The sequence below is a fragment of the Triticum urartu genome, chromosome 6A (genome assembly GCF_056163025.1).
Source record: "Triticum urartu cultivar PI428250 chromosome 6A, HENAU_Tu73, whole genome shotgun sequence".
NCBI lineage: Eukaryota > Viridiplantae > Streptophyta > Magnoliopsida > Poales > Poaceae > Triticum > Triticum urartu.
In genome coordinates, this window is record NC_141878.1 from 12,492,938 (window position 1) to 12,506,983 (window position 14,046).

The 14,046-nt window shown below is 45.3% G+C and overlaps 1 protein-coding gene across 1 annotated transcript; it reads left to right on the top strand.

Annotated features, from left to right (window-relative positions):
* The first annotated feature begins 12,482 nt into the window (after positions 1-12,482).
* Positions 12,483-13,766, top strand: LOC147963172 (uncharacterized). Its single transcript, XM_087529491.1, has 2 exons — positions 12,483-13,235; positions 13,431-13,766. The coding sequence occupies exons 1-2, from the start codon at positions 12,483-12,485 to the stop codon at positions 13,764-13,766; spliced, it is 1,089 nt and encodes a 362-aa protein (XP_087385617.1).
* The last annotated feature ends 280 nt before the right edge of the window (positions 13,767-14,046 follow it).

Genomic DNA, 14,046 nt, shown 5'->3' on the forward strand with positions numbered 1-14,046 from the left:
GTGTTATTGATCTGGCTGTACTTGAAACCACAGCATGCCATGAAGCTTGCTTTGGCGTTTGCTCTCGGTCTCAATATCTCCAAGTTAGTGGTTGCTTCTGAGTGCAAAGAAGTGGTGGATGCATTAAATGTGGAACATGACATTTGCATGTGAATATAGTCTAGGAGATCAAGTCCATGGAGTCATGGTTCGGATCCCGCTCTTTCATATTCGAAAGGTAGGAACTCAAATATCGAGGCACATTCAAAATTAGCTATAGGTCTTCCGAGGGGGCAGGGGGGGGGGTACATTTGTGGCTTCTCCAGCCTCACGATATAAATTGTATTCATATGAACATTATGCTTAATCAATAAAGGTGGGCGAATTTTCTCCAAAAGAAAAAAAAATGCCCATTGTGGCCTTGTGTAACTTTGGGCCTAAACCTACAGTAGGAATAAGTAGTTTGTGTCAATTCGTTCAAACTCTTCGTAGAGCAAAGTCATATGGATTTGGTGTTTTAATAATAATCATAAATTTCAGAATAATTGTTAGCAAACATACAAAACTTTCTTCAATTTTACTTTTTATTTTGCTGCCTCCTTTTATTTTGGCCTTTTTCCCCACGGGTACTTTTTTATTTACCTTTATAATTAAACATGTTTCATTTAATTTTTAATTTTATTTTATTCATTCTCATTTTCAGGTTTTCTTTGTTTTCACATCTGTTACTTTTCTCCCTTTCTTTGTTTTCATGTTTATTTTTTATGTTTCATTTTAAATTTTTATCTCATACTCTTATCTTTCTTTCAAAATAAAACTTTGTATTTTTTTCATTGCAGAGAGAGAGAGAGAGAGAGAGAGAGAATGGTGGAGGCGCGCGTGGCGGAAACAGACGAGACGGCAATGGTCCTGGGCTGCTGCATCGGCGTGGGCCTGACATGTCCAACGGCCAGGGCCCACCAGGTTCGTCTCCCCAACGTCACTTTTCTTGGACTCAATCACTCAATCGAGCTATTCGCCGCTGTCTGCAAACTTTGATATCCTTACAATTTCCACAACCAAGTTTTACAGTACTGTATTGTTGATTGATCTTCAGCTAGCTTGTCCACGCATGCATCGAGATCTGGAATACTTCCATACGTGTGCAGCAGCAGCAGCAGCAGCAGCGTGTGCAGGGAGAGTAAGATAAGCCTGGCCTTGATACGGGGTGCCGATTAGTTTAGGGCAGCATAATCTGAACTTCTGTACGTGTGATTACAGCACCATGATGCAGGCCACGACCACCCGACCAGCCGCACACTATTTTACTGCAGTGTACACAAGTTTCCAAAATGAATATATTGATCCCGAAAAACAAATCAACTATGTACATTCGTCGTCAAAGGGGAGTATTTGTGACATATTTTTTCATTCACACTGACAGTGCTTTACTACAAATGTAATGCAGGATTATCTAAGATTTCTTTGGCAAAGCTAATGCTAGGTTGATTCAAATGTATTTCGTAGTTCTTTGCAGGATTTGAATCGCTAGAATTTTTTTCTGCACAACCTTTTTATTCTTAAGATTAGGACCTCCTGACCTTTTCTAAGGATTTCTTCGCATTTGATTTTGAAGGGCAATTTTCATCAGCTCAAACCTCTTACACAACCATTTACTTTTCCCTGTGGCATCATACATTATTTCATGAATCACGAGTAGCTCTAATCCCGTATAATTCAATAAGACATGTCATTTTAATTGTGTGTTTTCCTAGGTTCCCACAATGTTACAACTCAACATTTTTCTATTTCTGTTGTATGTCAAACAAATAAACAACCACTTTTGTACTGACGAAATGTCAACAGAAGACGAATCTGGTGCCTGATCGATGAAACTATTTCTTCTCCTTTTGTACTGGCATGTCCGGGCCGCTTCACCAACCAACACGCACGGCACGATCCATCAACTAGACGTGTCGGGCCGTCCAAAAAATAATCAGGTGCGGCCGCCCGGGCCCAAAGCCGACGTGCCTACAGTGAACCACTTGTATATAGCGCTGAGAGATGCCCCCGCATCGCTTCTCTGCTCCCCTTCTTCTTCCAGCTGCATGCTTCCCTTCTTCTACAACTTCTCACACACAAGCATCTCTCCTTCCCTTAGGGATTCTCATCTTTTTGTTTGCTGCGTACACATGATCGACATCTCAGGATGATTCTGAGGTAAGTAAATCTGTAAATGTGATCTTTTCTAATCCACTCCTTTTTTTCTTAAAAATTTCCATGCGCAACAGATTGAACATCCCATCGGTTTTCTGAAGAACAACAAGCAAGAATATAAAGTTTTGACCCACGATGGAAATATACTAGTACTACTACAAGAAGTGTCAAGTGCACAAGTGTACTGTGTACGTACGTAGGGAACAAGCTAACCCGAGATCTAGCGGCATGAATGAAGGAGACGAAAGGATGGGGACATGTCGTTAGAGCGGCTGCTATCAAATGTTTTGTAATGTTGCCTCGTCGTGAAGTCGTGATCATGGGGTGCATGGGGCAACGCCACCACTGAAATGCATGCGCGGTGTCCTGCTCCCGCCCATGGCCCAGCGCCATGCATGTGTTGCATGAAGGGGCCCGATAACAATTGTGGCCTCGTTTGGTTTGTAGGAATGTCATAAGATTTTTATAGGATAGAATTTGCATAAAAAAATTCTTTAAGGCCCTTTGGTTTGTAGCAATTGATTCCTATTCCTATATAGGATAGGAATCAATCCTTCACATTTTGGAGGAAAAAAAACATTAGCTAAGACTCAATGGAAAAATTCATATCCTATGCATCAAATACTATCTCTTTCTCTATAAAAATTGAGATGCATGTCAACTCACTTTCTATGATTTTCCTATTCCTACAACGTTTCTATCATATGAATCAAAGGAGGCCTCTACTATTAGCATTTCAACGACCCACATGGATGTCTCCATGACCATGCACGCACACGTAGGTGCGCGCCAAATGCAACTATTGTTAGACGCTGATGTGTGATTTCTCTGAATGTGACAGTGAGATTTGCACGTCACTTGGCACTGCGCTTGTACATAGGAGTACATATGTGCACATGACACCATCTGCAGGCTGGTTAATTCCCTTTAGGTCCGAACGTATACTGGAGACCGGCCAGGACACAGTGCGGTACAGGTACAGCAGGCGGCACGTCCGGATGCAGCGAGCCAGCGAGTGAGACAGCTGATATTAGCGACTACGTGACACACATGAAAAACTGATAAGTACTCTCACTGTTCTAAAATAGATGACCCAACTTTATATTAAAGTTAATATAAAGTTGAGTCATTTTTTTTAAAACAGATGGAGTAGCTGTGAGCGGCGTCACGTACGAGTGCTTTCATGCGGCGCCGTATCCATACACACATCTCCGTCATGACAATGCCATATCCGTCTCGAGGGAGTATTTATCTTCTCTCGCCATCCAGCAGCAAAGTTGCTTTCAGTAGTACATATAGGAATCGATAGCTCTAGCCAGCTATCTGATTCCTTGTATAATTCACGAGGCTGGCCAGGCTAGAAAGTAGAGTACTGGTACTCTACACTGATCATTATGTACAGTGCTACCAGTAGAGGTACGTACAGTAGGATAGGATGGGCTTGTATGCACTCCTTTTGAATGGTCAACGTGCTCAGAACACCCATGTGTACGTTGCTCTGTCCATCCATTCGTACGTACCCATTCGTGATACGTGCATCGGTGCATGCATGAGTGCATCCCTCCCGTGTACAAAACAATTCTCTTGCTCAGAGCCATCTTCTTGGAGAATTGGACGGCCATCGTACCGTGACTTTTTCTCGATGTACATAGTTGTCGCAAAAAAACACATATCGATACTACCTCATGGCTAGACGATGATTCACGAATATGGCTACCTGTCTGTAGCTGGCAAGCTACACATCAGTGCTCACAAATCAATACCAGCACGCATTGCTCTTCGCTTTAGGTTTTCTCTTCGCTTCTATCACTCGCGTTGGCCTATTATCAAAGAGGAGGTTAGGGCATCTCCCACCACGGACCATCAAACAGCCCGCAACTGTTCGGGACGAACGTTTTGAACATAATTTGTTATTCAATTGGGTAACCTATCGGTCGGTGAACCGGTCTGGGTATCTGAAATTGCACAAACTAGATGCGAAGTAGCGGCGCCTTTGCGTGTGCTCAGGCCGTAGCCATACGACACCCCGTCCCTACCCAAAAACCATCTCCCTCTCCCTTGCCCTCTCTCGCGTGAAAGCAACTCCACGAGCCGCTCCGCATTCATGCCGGAACAGAACATACGCGGCCGTTCACTGAGCCGTCATTGAAACGGCGTGCCGGCCGAGAGCGCCAACCGCACCACGTCCCGGTCTCCACATTTTCTATAGTACCCCATGAATATACCAACGGTATCCCCTAAAAAAAGAATATACCGACGGTAGGGTCCAGGACGAGCCGACGACGAGACGACGTATGGGCGGGTGCATGGCGAGCGAGGGGACACATGCCATTGAAGCGTCGGGCGGTCACCAAATGCTTTGTAACCTTGCGTGGGCGTACTCATTCAATAATGGGTTGCACGGGCCGCACCATGCGATTGCAATGTATGCACGTCCACCATGCGTGGACCATTGCCTGGACCAGCTCATTAAGTTGATGCGTCGCGGTGGCAACGAACAATAATGTGGAGCACTGTGCGTGTCCACCTTTGTGTGTTCTAGCGTAGAGCCATGGAGCCGCCGGCTGGGTGTGTGTTGGGAGAGGGACCGGCGGCGTCGGGTTTTGTTTGTGCCGCCGTCCGGTTCTGCTCTGCGCTGCTGCGCCTGCACGTACCACCGTCCATCGCACAGGACGTACGTACATCTCTCGCCGTCGGGTCCATGCATGCGTGCGTGCATATGGACCTGGCTGCACCCTGAAATATCGGATCCAGTGGAGTACATTACTTGGATGGCAGGACCTGTCTGGACATGCCATGCAGCGTACTACGTCCCGGCCATCCATGCTGCAGCTTGCTGCCATAGGGTGGGATCAGCTAGGATGGGGCGTGCCAAGATGGCCGGTGCTGCACACGATCCATCGAGCGAGTGTTTTTCAAAGTGACACCAATCATCATCCATCATGTGCATGCATACCCTCATAAAAAAAATCATCATCCATGCATATCCCATTTTGTCACGTCCCAGCTGCATTAACTATTATTCCCAAAAGACCAACTCCGTTGAAGACTACGATCGAGGTAAACTAGCGAAGCATACGCATAGGGTGAGTGGGTGACCGATGACATAGCATCAGTAGGCGATTACTATAAGCACTGGTACAAGGTGACGTTGCTAGCTCGATGGCTACTCGTTGCCAGAGAAACATACAAATGATGAGTTGACACTGGGTCATGGGCCAAATGACAGGCAGAGACAGATCGACTCCAATCGGGGCTGTGGCGTGGGGGAGCAACTAGTTAACGAGCGCTTCTTCGGGAGCCTCGCAACGATCAGCGTCATTTGGCGCGCTCTCAGTCATTCGCCACGTGTCGCGCTCTGGATATTTCCTTCGGATTTTTTTTTCCGCACGCGTTTTCGGCTTTTTAAACGGTTTTTTTAGGTTTTTTCGACGTTTTGGTTTTCCCCTGGTGTTCCTTAGCTTTTCGATCAAAAAGAATTTTGAATTTTTTTTTGCGGAAAAAAGCGCGTTTTTTTTCCGCGAAAGTCACGCTTTTTTTCCGTGAGAGGCATGTTTGTGCTTTAGCGAGAGTCACGGACGTGCCTTTCGAAAACAGAAAAAAAAAACACGTTTTCTGTTTTTTTTTCTTTCGTGAGAGTCACGGTTTTGCTTCCGCGAGAGGCACGGTTGTGCTTTCGCGAGAGTCACGGCCATGCCTCTCGGAAAGGGAAAAACAAAATGCGTTTTTTGTTTTTTTTCCTTTCGCGAGAGTCACGGTTTTGCTTCCGCGAGAGGCACGGTTATGCTTTCGCGAGAGTCATGGCCGTGCCTCTCAGAAAGGGAAAAAATACACGTTTTATGTTTTTTTTCTTTCGTGAGAGTTACGGTTTTGCTTCCGCGAGAGGCACGGTTGTGCTTTCACGAGAGTCACGGCCGTGCCTCTCGGAAACAAAAAAAATGCATTTTCTGTTTTTTTCTTCCACAGAGTCACGGTTTTGCTTCCACGAGAGGCACGGGTGTGATTTCGCCCGATTTTTTTCGTGAAAAAAAAGTTTGTCAAAACCTATCAACATGGGATCTAGTTTTGAAGATCTCGACGCGAGGAATCCAATGGTGAAAACGGTTCGAGATTTGGACGCACGGTTTGAAAGATAAAGGCATTTTGAATAAACGAATCTACGAAAAAAGGGAAAACTTTCAGGTTGCGACAAGTGGCGCTGTACATGTGCGCCAGTTGTCGCGATCTGGAAAAGTGAAGTGTTCTTTGCAACGAGTACTCTTTAACTCTTTAATTAGTGATTTCGATGGCGTGGCGTGGGGCCGCGTCAATGGGCCCTAGGTGGCTAGGGGCTGAGGGCAACCGCTCCGGGGGGGCTCCCTTCTTGTCTGTGGGCCTCAAAGCAGGCCCACTAGGCCCCATTCTCCTCTTGCACCTCATGTTCTCTCTCTCTCTCTCAAAAAGAAAAAAAGAGAAAGATAGACATCTGTCTCTCCCTCCCTCGTGTCCTATCCATCTTGATCTATCGTCCTTCTGATTACTTATCATGAGTGGACCAGTACTCTACTGGTGTCTCCAGTCATGTCTCGTGTTGTACGGCATCCAGCTCCTTGATTGCTATACTCAGTACTACTAATCATGAACTTGCATTGTTTGCCCTGCTACTGCTAGATCAATGCCTTAATCACGTGCGTGCGTACGTCCATGCATGATTAGTCCATGTAATGCACGAGGCGTCTATCCTTGGACTTGGAGACATGGAAGCAGTAGGCAGATCAATCGTGCATGTCTAGCAAATTACTTGAGGAAATCCAGTTCTGCCGCTAAACCAGATGTGGGTGGTTAACTAGGTAGAGTACGATATATTTCATCGGTAACTGCATCTGCATGCTTCTGTGCGTACGCACGGACGGTACTGAACGGTACCGTCAACTTTGGCATCTACTCCCTCCATTCCAAATTACTTGTTGTGGTTTTAGTTCAAATTTGACCATGCGTCCGTGCTGATCCTCCCCGTCAAACCGTCCCTCGATCCACTGACCAGCACATACATAGACCGTGCGCGCTCCGGTCGATCGACCAAGAATTTACAACTCGAAAGTTACGTAATGTACGCCGGAAAAGTTGACCGCCCACGTCACTGGCTGAACACAACACGATGGCTGGGGGACGTACAGCGTGCTGATTGATTCCTCTGGGTCTGGAGTCTGAACGTACCGGAGGCCGAAAGCGACCAGACAGTGGCTGCACGGCGCGGCATGGAAGCATGTACCGCAGCGACGCAGGTTGGCTGCTGTGAAGCCGTGAGTGAAGAAGACGCGGTCAGAGTATGCACGCTCTCTTGCCAGCAGATAGATTCTTTGCAACTTAACTTATGAATTTGGCCCCTTGTCTCTCGCTGGTCTGGCTGAAAGATCGGTACAGCACTACGGGTACGACTGCTGTATGCCAATTCTATCCAGTTGGACGCAGATAATATACGGAGTGCCTATTGGCTCAACTTTGCAAATCCAAAGTCAAATCTGAGTTTCCTGGTCTCCGGTGGTACCAATATTCGAACTCGAATTTGCCTTTATGTCATATAGCCATTTGTGGTCAGACTCTGCCAACATTGCCTTGCTAGCTATCTCTAGCGGGCGATACTTGTAGAAATAGATCCCACAAAAGAAAATGCATGCATGCATGCGGCACTAGTAACACGAGCCATTAATTACAGCCACGCATGCCCCCGGCAAGATGGCAGTAGATAGACCACTGGACAGTGCACTCGTACTCACATTCATGAACGGATCAAATCATGTACAAATTTATTGTAAATCTGTAATATTCCATTTATTCGTGGCACAATATTATTATGTTTTAAACGAGGTCTAGTACTTCGTCCGTCCATGTTTAAATTATCTCAAACCTTGACCGAGTTTGTGAAAAAATAGATCAACGTTTGTGAAATCAAATAGGTATATGATGAAGTATATTTTATCATGAATCAAATGCTACTAATTTAATGGCATAAATGTTCGTGTATTATTGTATAAATATGATCAAACATAAAAAAATGATTTTATAATAAAATTTGAAAGTACACTCTTTTTTACAAGGAAATTGGAAATAAACTCTTTAAAAAACGGAGGGAGTACATTACAAATATCAGGGACTCTTGAAGAGAATGGCTTTTCAACGTACGTAACTGGTTTGTTGACAGTGTGGGCAGCCGAGTGGCTAGCCGGTGCTGTGACCGGAGGCCTTCCTGTTTGTTTGTGCTCTCCCGGCCATCCATGGTATCCACCCATCTCTCTCTCTCTCTCTGACGGGACAATTAATTTTGACGTATTTCTTGTGTCGCTGGACCTAGCTGATGAGATACGTACTACAGTAAGTTCCAGAAACTAGCCGAGCTGTGGCTATCTGATCCCTGGCAGTGGATTTGTGATTCAGATTGAAGCAACGCGCGTGCTTCCCTCTGCATGCATGCATGCTACAACTACCGACTAGTAGTACTTTAACTCTAGTCTGTGAGGAGCAGCAAAGCATGCTCCGTCGATGATATACCGTCAGGGCGAGGAAATTACACAAACCATGTATTTATGGGTTAGAGTTATACAGAACACCCACTTTATAGATTTGTTGCATAAAACACCATATATTAGGGTAATTCGCTGTAGCTAGGTCTAATTCACCATTTAGATTTGTTGAGAGGATTCCTAATAAATGGATCCAGTTTGTAAGTACACAAGTGGCAAAAAAAAAAAACACCGGCCACATCAACATCCACCTAGAATTGTCAATATCTCACAATCCTTTGCTACAATTGAGTTGAATTTTCCCCAGAATATTAGCGAGTGCATTTATGATTTATTGGATTATTTTTGAATTTTTCTTTCACAAAACACATCGCACAGAAGAGCAAGCCACGACAGCCGCTGGCAAACTGGCTGCCAGTGATGGAGCCTAGCCAGCTCTCCTACGTCATCGGTTAAGCCTGTCTCCACGCCCCCTTCCCCACCCCCAAGGCCTGCGTATCTCGAGTGAGGCGTCGCAGAGACCGGGCTCCAGGGAGCCCGTTTTACCAAAAAAAACAAAATATTTTTAAAAGTTTCAAAAAATGCCAATCTTTTTTGTACAAATACATATGCATGTTCTTTAAGTATGTATAAATTTTCAGTAACTAATTTGATCATTTGAATGCTACACAAAAAAGACAAAAATCTGACACAAATACAACAAAGAAAAAGCCTATTTCAATCTGTGTATTTGTCTTTTTTGTATACATCACATATGGATACATATGTTTATGAAAATTTGTACACGTATACTTTAAGTATATGTCTATATGAAAACATTTTTTCAGATTTTTTTGAGTTATGGGAAAGGTATTTTGGCTGAGAAATGTATATAGAGCTCAGTGGAGCTCGGCCTCTGCGGCCACTTTTCGTGCGTATCTCCCTCTACTTGTGTATGTTGGTTAGGTATCCCCTATATTTTTAGGTGGAAATTTTGTTGCTGATTGACGTATATTTGTTTAAGAACCTATTTTTTGGATGTTTGTGTAATAACACCAAACAATCAAAAATTATAGATGTGTTTGAGATGTATCACGACCGCCCCCTGTCCCCTTATGGCTCACCTTTTGTTTCAGAGTTTGTTTGCACACCGTAATGGAAAAGAATCCTAATTCTAGATTTCATGTATGCACAATCCGTCCTATCAACAAACCTGGAAAAAAAAGGTTTGATGGTCTTTCCTCTGTTCTACATGCGCAAATCAAAGGGTTTACGAATGGATGTAGGACTTTCATTGGTAAATATCTCACCTCCAATCGAAGGGTTTAAGAATGGATGTAGGACTTCCATTGGTCAACTTTTTTGTTCATAATTTAACATTATAAAATTAAAAAATAATCCAATAAATGATAATGCACGCACAATTTATAGATGTGTTTGAGATGTATCAGCGACCGCCCCCTGCCCCCTTAGCGCCGACCTTGTATCAGAGTTTGTTGCGCACTATAATGGAAAAAGAATCCTAATTCTAGATTTCATGTATGGACAATCCGTCCTATGAACAAACCTGAAAAAAATAAGGTTTGATGGTCTTTTCACTGTTCTACATGCGCAAATCAAAGGGTTTAAGAATGGGTGCAGGCCTTTCATTAGTAAATATCTCACCTCCAATCAAAAATAGCATGTTTTTAAGGAAAACTTGATCGTTGGGTAGGTCGCCTGTTGCGTAAATCCGCTATACGCATGTCACCTTGTGCTTTACTGGCGGGCAGGAAGCTAGCGCTGGAAGGTGGTGCAGCAGCGGTTGGTTAGGCCAACTCCACCGCATGACCCTATCATGCCCGTCCCTGTCCGTTTGGGGCAAAACGGATGAATAGCGTGGCCCGGCGCACGGCCTCAAACAGACAAATGTCCGGATTCCGTCCATTTTCAACCCATCCCTGGCCAGGGCCGGTCTTGAGATTTTGGGGGCCCGGGGCGAGACTAAAACCCGGGGCCCTTAATGTAGACATAATAGCAATAAAAATTAATCTGCATATGTATGAAATATTGCCAATAACACCTACATGCATCCAAAATCAGTATATATATCAAATAATTTACACATAGTGCCTAAAAATATCCTAATCCATCATGTGTTGATGATCTCTGATTCGTGCTAATGGTAGACATGAAGATCTTATAGTTGAAGCAAAAAACTTTGTCAACCTTTGGAATAAACTCCTACTAATGCTAGACTTGAAGATCTTACAATGGAAGCAAAAAGCTTTGTCGACATCTTTTGAATAAACTAGTCATTTTTATCATGTTCCTCCCATTTCTTAATTTCATATGATAATGACCATATGAAAAACATCTTCCTGCGTCATGTAGATGGTATGGCATTTTCTGTCCTCTCTCATAGACCCTTTCTCAAGTAAGATGTTTCTTGTATTTTTATCAAGATTATCCTAATTTTTTCATAAATATCAGTAGCATAAACTGGTTGTTCATGATCACTAGCTGACTGTACATGTACATCCAATGAATTACCTACATACTCAGAGGTCAGAGCACCTTACGTTGTTATCGTTGCTGTTGGTGTCGATATTTTCTTCTCGCTGATCAAATTCTTAATTGCCATTAGTTTGTTGCCCTTCCTCTATGGAATGCCAACTCTCTTAGAAAAAAATATGAATATTTCCACTCTGTGATTGTACTAATTCATCCACAACTTTCTTATGGATGACAGGATATATAAGACACAATGCTGAAAATAAATAAATAAATAGCATCAATTGACAATTGTTGAACAGTGCCGATGTGTCAACTATTCATCTAATACACTAGGAACCTCAATATGAATGGAAGATATACCTCGGATGGTCGAATCGTTGACGGACGGAGAGCAAGGCAGGGCTCCGACGGCCCCCATGGAGGCAGGGAATTGAAACCGGCGGTTGATCTGAATTAGTGAGGAAATTTTGTTTTAGAAGGAAAGGGCCACTAAGAAATTGGGAATCGCTGCGTGAACTGCGTGCGAGATGGAAGAAGGGATCAATATGTTTCTTTTTTATCGACATGCATGAACTAATCAAGGAAAGAATCGGAAAGGATCAATCAGTTCCTTTTTTTAATGTGCACGTAGTAACTAGGAAGGAACGAATCGATCGCTGGCTCCCTTCCTAGCGGCAAATATGTTGGACCATCGTGCGTATGTTCCATCGTGCTGCGCCCATCCGTCTAGTCCACAGAATTTTTTTGATGATCGGAAATATGTTGGACCATAGCTAACATGTGTATATCTGGGGAGGGGCCCCTCGATCTTGGGGGCCCGGGGCGGTCGCCCCCCTGCCCCCCCTCAGGGCCGGCCCTGTCCCTGGCCTAAACTTGCGCTCGGTTTGGGGTGAAACGGACGCGCGCAGACGACCTGGACGCACGCCCTTGTCCCCCCCCCCCCCCCCGTGGCCCGCCTATCGGGGACACTAGCAGTCCCCCCGCTCCCAACGCTTCCACCCTCTCTCTCTCGCCCTGCCCCGCCGCCGCTATTCTCCGGCCGCCTCCTCACCGCGCAGCCTCCGACCGTCCATACCAAACCACTTCTTGACATGGCCGCCACCACGCCCGTGCTGTGGTCGTAGTTTTGGCCGTCGATCGGAGGTTTGGCCGTCGCAGTCTTTGTCAGCCGCAGAGGGGACACGACCGCCGACGACGCACCACGGCAGCTTCCGACGAGAGCTCCACAGCTGCCAGTAGCCGGCCGGCAACCACCCCTGCTGCGTCGAGGTGATCATCGCGGCCTCTTCGCCACCACGCCCGTAAGGTGTTCGGCATTTTGCCCACAAAGGTATGGATAGTGGAGACGAGTTTTTCTTCCATCATTTCCTTTGTTCATCGGACGGTTCGTCGTCGGATGATGAAGATATTGTGGTGGCTACACTGGCCGTTCACGACCACATTCAACGGCAGCTTCCTCGGTACAGGGGGTCACTCCCTGGCCGTGCTCCCAACCTGAACCGCAATAGGGAGAGAGGCCACACCCTGCTCTATGCTGATTACTTTGCCAACACCCCTCTCTTCAAGAGGATAAATTCCGTCGCCGTTTTCGAATGGCTAGGCATGTGTTCAATCGTAGAGGGAGTGGTTGCTCATGACCCATACTTCGAGTGCAAGACGGATGCCCTTGGCAAGCTTGGATTCTCCTCGTACCAGAAATGCACCGCGGCCATCCGCATGCTTGCATATGGAATTCCAGACGATCTGGTGGATGAATATGTGCGTATGAGTGAGACAACATGTCTGATGTCAATGTACAAGTTTTGCCAGGCTGTGATCGAGGTGTTTGGCCCAGAGTACTTGAGGCAGCCAACTGCAGCTGATACAGAGAGATTGTTGGCGACCAACGCAGCTAGAGGCTTTCCAGGCATGCTTGGCAGCACAGATTGTATGCACTGGGAGTGGAAGAATTGTTCATTTGCTTGGCAGGGCCAGTACAAAGGGCATGTCAAGGCGTGCACTGTCATATTAGAAGCGGTGGCATCACAGGATCTTTGGATATGGCATTCTTTCTTCGGCATGACAGGTTCTCACAATGATATCAACGTGCTGCAACGTTCTCCAGTCTTCGCGAGGCTTGCAGAAGGCCACTCCCCACCTGTCAACTTTGAGATCAACGGCCACCATTACAACAAGGGGTACTATCTAGCAGATGGTATATATCCTCAGTGGTCAACTTTTGTGAAGACAATCTCGAAACCCCAAGGTGAGAAGAGAAAGAGATTTGCCCAAATGCAATAGAGTGTTAGAAAGGATGTGGAACGTGCTTTTGGTGTGCTTCAATCCCGGTGGGGTATCGTTCGAAACCCTGCACTGTCATGGGATGAAAGGAAGCTTTGGAAGGTGATGACTACTTGTGTGATCATGCACAACATGATCGTCGAGGACGAGCGTGATGAGAGTATCTTCGACCAAGGATTTGACCATCAAGGTGAAAATATTGAGCCCCTGCATCAAGACCCGGCCACATTTGAACAGTTTGCCCAATTCCACCGTGAGATGCGTGATTGGCACACTCATTTGAATCTTCAAAATGACTTGGTTGAGCACGTGTGGGATCACATTGGCAACCAATAGATGTATTGGTCTATTTTATGTTTAGTCAAGACAATTTTGATTTGGTTGTAAAACTATTTTATTAAAGACAATTTCTTTTTTTTGCGGGTGGTATTAAAGACAATTTCAATTGGGTTGTAAAATTATTTTAATTTTCAGACAAATATTTGGTTTGGAAACTAGTTTTGATGAAAATTTGAACATTTTTGGCCCTGACGGATAGGATGGGGCAAAAGGATGCGTCCGCGCGCTGGGCACACGGCCACCGCATCCCAGGACACGTCCGGACACGCCCGGACAC

Bases quoted from the DNA above. Each gene is read 5' to 3' on its own strand.
- LOC147963172 (XM_087529491.1), top strand. From the start codon at position 12,483: ATGGATAGTGGAGACGAGTTTTTCTTCCATCATTTCCTTTGTTCATCG. The intron at 13,236-13,430 runs GTGCTGCAACGT...CAAATGCAATAG, and splicing joins GTTCTCACAATGATATCAAC to AGTGTTAGAAAGGATGTGGA.